Raw genomic sequence first — 8,308 nt, forward strand, 5'->3', positions numbered from 1 at the left:
CTCTCTCTCTCTCTCTCCCTCTCTCTAATGTACTCCCTGAAAGCCATTCCCCTCTGTAAGGAGAGGTTGGGGCTAGAGAGCTGCTAGAGAGTTCCTCCTCAGCTTCCAGATCAGTTTAGATACTTCCTCTTTGCAACATTCTTGATTGACCCCCAGTTGAACTAATGCTCCCCTTCTGTTTACTTCCACAGTCTTTTTCTCCACCTCTCCTATGGCCACCCTTGTTTTACACTGAAATTACTAAATGACTGGATCACAAGCCCTTTTATGGATTCTATTTGATTTTAAATTCCTGGCATCAGAGTTTACCACATGTTGGAGGCTTGGTGATATTTGATGAAAAAACAAACACATGATTCATCAAGTGGATGGGCAAGCCAATGGATGCATGGACAGGTGGATGGGTGCATGCATTGACAGGTGGATGGGTGGATGCATGGACAGATGGATGGATGGATGGATGGATGGATGGATGGATGGATGGATGGACGGACGGATGGATGGGCAGCCTACTCTGAATGGAAATAGATGAAGCTGTCACATCTATGACACCTTGACTATTACCTTGTTTCCACTAGGTCAGAGGAAAAGGAACAGCTAGTTTTCTGTGCCTGGAGTTCCTTCTTTAATTCAGGCATCAGAATTATGTGGACTCTTTGGTTAACCTTTGTCACATTACTACATAACACTGGATTTATGAGCTTGAGAACATTGTAGAACTCCAGAACTCCAGTCAGTCTTCCAGAGTGACTCCTGAATATGGTCTCCATTCCCACCCCACCCGAGGGAGCTGTTACAAACCACATAGTTTCTTATTACTTCTTGGAGCCACAGCAAGTCTCTGAAAAGTGGGCAGCAAATCCAATTAGTCCTGTCGTGCACCTGAGAAAATGGCTCAGAAAGTATGTCACCCCAAATTCACACAACCTGTAAGAGGCACAGCCTCTATTCTAACTGCTCAGGTTCTGATCCCCAAGTTAGGCCTATTTCCTCCTGGATTCAGGAGATTGGAGTTCACTGAACAAGAATTCTGGCTTTAGAAATTGAAGGAAAGATCTCAACACAAAATAAAGACACATAACTAGGAGAGAAAACAAATTTGGGGTGGGGAAGCAGAGAAAAAGCAAGGACAATGACTAAACAATGTCAGGGCACCAAGCCCATCACTGATTGCACTCAGATCCTGCCATCCATGCACACTTCCTGCTTCTCATCCTTCCCCCACTCCCTGCAGAGTGAACCCAAAGCCAAGTCAGGACAGCTCCAGATTCAAGGCAGAGCCCAACCCCAGCCCACACCTTTGCCTGGGTTCAGCTCTAGCCTCTCCTACCCAGACTTCTGCATTCACCCCCATGTGTTTTCCCACACCTGTCTTATCCCCTCGAGTCCTTTTTGCCCCCAGCAGCCAAAGTTACCTCCCTTCTTCTCAGAACTGTGCCTGGTTCCCAGCGCTCCCAGTGAAGAGGTCTTGCTATGTAACGTGCCCCCCTCAAGGCCTCCTTGAAGGGACCCCTTCCTATTTTTCTGTCTCCATTCTCAAATATCTCCAGCCAAATTGCTTACAGTTCCTTGATGCCAAGACACCACTGTGCCCTCTGCCCAGAATGCCCTTTTCTCCTTGTCTTCCTGATGACAGCCAACAACCCTACAGGGCTCCCAAGACTGTTCCAACTCCTCTCCTTTCCCAGCCGCTCCTGCTCCATTGAGGGGAGCTTATTTTGCTCCTGCTTGATGCTCAGGCCTTCCAATGCCTGGAGTCATCACACCACCTGGGCCGGTCTGTGGATGCCAATTGTCCAGTTGTTGGAGCACAGCCTCAGAGCTAGGTAGATCTGGGTTCATCTCCCATGTCACTTACTAGCTGTTACTTACTTAGCACCTAAAAAGTTATTTACCCCTCTGTAAAATGGGAATGGTCCTATCACCCATGAAGCTGATAGATCAAGTGGAAAATCTCTAGACTACACTGTCTTTAGTTTTAGATAATATATATCTACATATTAAAATCTGTACCTATTAATTTCCATGCTCTCTATATCATCCCATGGTAAGCTTTCAATAACATGATTGATTGCTTATTATTGCTTTTTCCTCCATGGCTAGTGTGTAAGTTCCCTGGGGGCAGGGCTATGTCTTACTCATCTTTGAGTCAGATCTGGTGCTGGGTCCATCAGACCTAACAGGTAGAAGGGAACTAAATGAACAAATGGTGTTGGATGGATGAGTAAGGAATGAATGGACCAAATGAAAAGCAAGAAAACTTAAGACTGCTGCTGCTACTAATACACCTGAACTACCATGACTATTTGACTCCCATGATGTCTTAGCTGATTCCTGGTGGATGCACATTTTGGAGAGAGGGAAAGTGGAATAAGGAGGAAAAGGTCATGTCAATTTTCCTGAAGTTGTCTCTAAATAACAGATTACAAACTCATTGGCTTATATAACCTTTGACCCAAACCTCAGCTCCCTTTCTCATTTCTCACATCCCAGAGGGAATTTTTTTCAGCCAAGACCCACCGGCCCCCAGGGCTACTGTTGCATTTGAGAGCCAGAAATACACTGTATTAATCACTTTCCCATTGTTGGGATAAAATACCAGACACCTGCAAATTAAAGGAGAAGTTTATTTGGCTCACAGTTTTGGAGTGTTTAGTCCATGGTAGACCGCTCCAAGGCAGAAACGGCACGGTGGAAAAGCATAGCAAAGGACAGCTGCTCACCCGAAGGCAGCCAGGAAGCAAAGAGAAAGAAGGAAGGAGCCAGGGACAAGAATATGCCCTTCCAGATCACACCCCCAGTGACCTGCCTCTTCAGACCAGGCCCCACCTCTTCATCACACATTCAGCTAAGAATGAATCCACTGATGAGCACCCCAGTGATCCACTCACCTTGCAAAAGCCTTGCCTCTGAACACATGAGACTTTTGGAGGACATTTCAAACTAAACATTCAGCCTCTCAACAAGCATCAGGCAGTAGGTAAATGGAACACAGCTGGGGGAGGAAAAGTTTCTGAATTTTAAACTCTCACTTCTGGAAGCAGACTATGATGCTATATCTACCTTGTGTCTGCTTTAGCCCTGATTCTTTGCCCTTGAAACTCCTATTATTATTGTTACTTTCCATGGGTTGTTTTCAAACCTGAAGCTAAGCAAGTTCCCTAGATTTTTTAGATGGTACAAACTCTTTTTATCCAATAAATGTTTCTAGGGGCTGGGGATTTAGCTCAGCAGCATAGTGACTGCCTGCAAGTACCAGGTCGTGAGTTCGATTCCCAGTATCAGAAAAACAAAACAAAACAAAACAACAACAAAAAAAACAATAAATGCTTCTAAACACAGAGGTTTTTAAACACAGATGTTTAGTGGCATTCTCTACCCCCACTGTCACCACATCTACCCATCCCCAGCTTGTACCCTGGGAATGAGGGCATTACTGAGCCTGATGCCCCAGAATTGCCCATGGGGTCATCCTAACCCCTTGCGGGCCTCCAGGACTTCCAGCAATAGTCATTCCCCTGCACCTAGCTGATTCCATAGATCCCCACTAGAGAAAAAGAAAACCTCAAAGTTTCACAACTCCACAGCAAAACTCAACCTGAAATAGCTAAGAGAAAGGCGAACTTTTAGGAAGTTGGGGGTAGTGTCTCTACATCCCTCACCCCAAACCAGCCTGTGCCAGGTATAACTAAATCAGGGCAATTTTGCAACCTTGCAGGGAGATGTGTTTGCTCAGAGATTCTTGGGCTCCCCCAGGCTCCTGGCGCCCTTGAAGAGTAAGCAGGGAAAGTTTCCAGGCACAGAGTGAGATGGAACCCCACAGTTTTCTTCCAGCCCTAGCACTGCAGGAAGGGAAGGCAGCTTCCGCCTCCCACAGCTAGCAAGACTTAGGGAAAAAGAAAACCAAACAGCTTTTACAACAATGACCTTGCGGAAGAAAACCTGCAGCCAGAGCACATATATGTCACCCTAGAATGGACAGGCAGAGTGCCTGCCTTGTTGAGGGAAGATCATGTATCATGTATGAGTAAGAACAGAGTTCTTGAGGCCAAAGCCAATTCCCTTACCCTCAGTGCTAACTGGTCACATCACCCAGCCCTGTGCCTTCCAAGATGTTGTTACCTTTGGGGATGAATGGTGATGGGTTTTCAACAGTGTAATTAGACCAAATCAAATTCTAGTCTTCTAATGGCTATTAAATGCATCACAAATCCCTTATTGATTCTATTTGGAGAAGGAAATAAGACCTGGCTCAGACTCCCTGCTGGGCAGACTGGCCAACCACTGGATCCGGTTCACACAGTAGGTAGATGTGCCTCGCATAGCATTTGTGTGCAGGGGACTGACCAGTGTCAAGGACACCCAGGTACACTAGGCTCCACCGATGTCTTCTTGATTTTGTAGGATCCGAACCTCCAAAGGACAAGACCATCATCCTGGAGCAGCTGCGGAAGATCTCCCTACCTCTCTACAGCATTCTCTCTGCCCTCACCATCCTCGGCATGATCATGGCCAGTGCTTTTCTCTTCTTCAACATCAAGAATCGGAACCAGAAGTAAGCTGCTCCTGTCCTGCTCTGAAACAACACATTCTAGATGGACAAATCTTGTGGTCCAAGTATAGGATCATCACATGACACACCGTCCAGGGATACAGAAGGCTTTAGGGCAGTTTCCTCAAATGTATCACCTGGTTACTGTGATGATTTAAGTGTTCTGCACACATCTCTCTCTCTCTCTCTCTCTCTCTCTCTCTCTCTCTCTCTCTCTCTCTCACACACACACACACACACACACACACACACACACACACGTTCTCACACAGAGTGAAATGCTGTTTGCACACGTAAGGCTAGGTTAAATAAATAGAAGGGTCCAAGTTCACCAGCCTTCCCAGAGGTTGAGTATGCCCAGCACATTGCAGTGTCCAGAAGCAGAGATTTAGAAGACAAATTTCCGCAGCTTCTCTGCCCCTGCACTTTGGGAACCTTCACTGGAGAGAACCACTAAGTCCAGTGATGGGGACCCCCATTTATACAACACATGACAGTCCAGGAAACCCCTCCCTATGTCATCTTGTTTGACCCTCCTGATTCTCCCTGTGCAACAGATGAGAGCCCCAGAGCTCTGTGGCGGAGGACTACTGTCCACATGCATCAGGGCCTGCCCCCTTGCTTTCATGCCTCAACTTCTTTTCCCCGACACGCACCCTCATCTCTGCCAAAAGAGAGCCTCACTCAGTTCTGTTCAGCATGGGTAGAACAGGCCACCACTCTGTACCAGTGTCAGCTAGGCACCACTACCTTCTCTGGTTTCCATGGCAAATCCCTAAACCTAGCGCCCCCACCCCCCCCCATCTTGTCACAGGAGAGGCCAAGCAGGGTCTCAGAGCATGCACCACTTGGGAGCAGCCTCGGGCCCCACACACACAGGCCACAGGTCTGCCATCGTGCCCAGCAGTCCCATTGCATCAGCTCAGAGGCTGCCAGGGATGAGCCCAATCCAAGGGAATGGATTGTTTCTCTCTCAGTTGGCAGATGAGGATATTGGGGGCTTTAGGCTTTTATGGTTATTTCTTTGGGGGGTTTTTTGAAGCAACTCACTTGTCAAACCTATTTCCTGAAAAACAGAATAGGGTTTTGACCACCCGTTGTTTTACTTATCACAATGACACATAATATTGCTGCAGAAAACTTAAAGCAACATTTGCCTTCTCAGTACAAACCTTAAATGATGACTATCCCTGTTAGGTACTGCACAAGGCCTTGGTACATGGTCATCTGTCAGTTAGTGTCAGACTGCCTCCCTGCATGCCTTAGGAGTTCCTACCAGCAAGCTGCCCTAGCCACAAGATTAAACGTTTTTAATTCTGTAATTACCCTGGCTTGGCTTCCTGGGGGGAAATTACCATTATTCTTTCCAAAAGGCAAATGGAGATGAAGTTTTTGACTGTCTAGCCTATTAGAAAATCTGCAGAAATAGGAAGTAAATGCTCCTGTGGTTTCACAGGCCCCTTACTTCTGCCTTCCTAAGTACTACCCATCCTTAAAAGGCTACTTCCTCCAGGAAAACGGCCCACCTCCTGGCTAGTCCCCTCCCAGCGTGCTGTGGGAACGAGAGTGAAACCACCTTCCTGGTTTACGAAAGCACCTGAGGGCCCAGGAGCAATTCAGCTTTCCCCTAGACAGCATCATCAATTGCTTTGTGTCACAGGCGAGGAAACTCAGCCATGTTAAATGACTTGCCAAGGTTGCACCTCTAAAGGGTGGCTGGGACTAAGACCTGGTTTCAGTGCTTCCAACTCAAAAGCCTACGTATAGCTCCAATACACACACACACACACACACACACACACACACACACACACAAACCAGCAGGCTTAGTGTTTCCCACCACTTTGACATGTTACATGTTTAAAATGTGAAGGATTAATAGAATTGCACAGCAGAAAGAAAAATGTTCAGGGAACAATTGACTATAATCTCACTCTATAAAGGAGCACCTGGACCATGGGGTGCCTGAAAACCTAAGACTTTCTGAGCTGATTGTGCTGGGCAGACCATGAACCTCTGGGGGTCAACTCTAGCCCACTGAGGACTTAACTAAGTTCTGGCTTGCAGGGCACCTGGGAGCCACAGCAGGATTCCTGAAAGAAGTGAGAGGGAAGCATGTAGAGACTGTGGGTACACAGAATGCCCCAACTGTAGCCTGGTAAAGACAGTGCAAGGCTTGGGATGGGGACACCCTTGTCCGCCTGAGGTAGGGATGAAGACTGGGAGAGGACGGCAACTGTGCGGCCATCTTTGTGCATGGAACAGTGTGAGCTTTCGAAACCCTCAGAGGCAGACAGAGTAGGTATTTATCCAACACTTACTGGGCACATTTTGTGAGCAATCTTAAATCATCACCCTCAGACCACCTTGAAGTTGTCAGCTTGAGACAGGGGGCTGTTGTGTTGGAGTCTCCCTTCTCACTGAAGAAGGTCCCTCAACTTCGAAGCCTATTAACTTTGTGCTTTTGCATTTTGAAAAATTGGAAAATGAAAGTGGATGAAGAAGTCAATACAACATGCGGTCGCTAAAGAAACAATAGATGAACTTGACAAAGGAGACAGAAGAATCGACAATTAGAAATCATACAATTGTCTGGGCCCCTTGATGGAGGTAAATGGGCCCACATAGGTGAGGATGGAGAGAAGAGGAAACCACGGCTTCCACTTTTCTCCACCATTTTAGCCTCAGCAGCAATGCACACACCTAGGGGCCCTTGGAAACATTTGATGAAGGAATAGGTCTGTGAATGTGTCATCTCCTTCTCTTGCCAGGCTCATAAAGATGTCAAGTCCCTATATGAACAATCTTATAATCCTTGGAGGAATGCTGTCCTATGCATCTATATTTCTCTTTGGCCTCGATGGATCCTTTGTCTCAGAAAAGACGTTTGAAACACTTTGCACTGTAAGTTGCTCTGCATGTGTCAATGGCATATGATGTAAAGGTGTCTCGGTGACCCCAGTACTCAATCACAGATATGGACCCAGAAATGTTTGGAAGTATGTGGGTAGGTGGGAAACCCCATTGTGCAGTCCTGGACTTAACAGGGAAGTACGCTGTCACTTTCAGACCAGAACGAGCATAATAAGCCTTGCCTGTAACACTAAGGTGATGGATTTAACAGGCCACTGTGGGAAGACAGCCCACTGAGAAGTGTCTGGATGGCCAGAAAGGGGAGGGAGGGAATTTTCCACCAGGACACTTCAGTGCCCAGAGACAGGGTCAAGGTCAAGGTCACTTAAGAGGAAACAAATGCTCCCATCTACCTAGATAGCCCTCATTGGATGTGATAGAAGATGTTCACATGGGTAACCTTCAGTCATATAGAACAGTTGCCATCTTATTTTCTATTTCAGTGGTATTTCTCAATCATGCTTTTCATTATTGCCTCCCTTAGGAGCCTTTTTGGCCTAATCATCCCACCCATGACATTTTAATACCAGGGGTATACTCTATATCTCTCTATGTACTATATGCATATCTGTATATATAAAAGAGTGATGTTTTTCACATTCAAGAACCAATGCTGAAACAGATGTAAGGTAAAATCCTGTATTCCCAGCTACTTGGGGGAGCGGGGCTAAGGCAGGAAGATCTTGAGTATGAGTCAAGGGTCACACATGACCCTGATGTGAGTCACTTAACATGACCCTGTTTTAAAAGAAAGGGAAGAAGGAAGGAAGGAAGGAAGGAAGGAAGGAAGGAAGGAAGGAAGGAAGGAAGGAAGGGAGGAAGGGAGGAAGGGAGGAAGGGAGG

The 8,308-nt window shown here is 46.6% G+C and overlaps 1 protein-coding gene across 1 annotated transcript in view; it reads left to right on the plus strand.

Moving 5' to 3' along the window:
- The window catches only part of Gabbr2 (gamma-aminobutyric acid (GABA) B receptor, 2), a 369,184-nt gene that overhangs the window by 282,968 nt on the left and 77,908 nt on the right, over positions 1-8,308 (plus strand). Inside the window, exons 10-11 of the mRNA XM_005382826.2 lie at positions 4,405-4,555; positions 7,324-7,456. Coding sequence (XP_005382883.1) covers positions 4,405-4,555; positions 7,324-7,456 — 284 coding nt within the window. The remainder of the gene's footprint in view (positions 1-4,404; positions 4,556-7,323; positions 7,457-8,308) is intronic.

This window comes from Chinchilla lanigera, unplaced genomic scaffold (genome assembly GCF_000276665.1).
Source record: "Chinchilla lanigera isolate Chin_1 unplaced genomic scaffold, ChiLan1.0 scaffold00018, whole genome shotgun sequence".
Classification (NCBI taxonomy): Eukaryota; Metazoa; Chordata; class Mammalia; order Rodentia; family Chinchillidae; genus Chinchilla; species Chinchilla lanigera.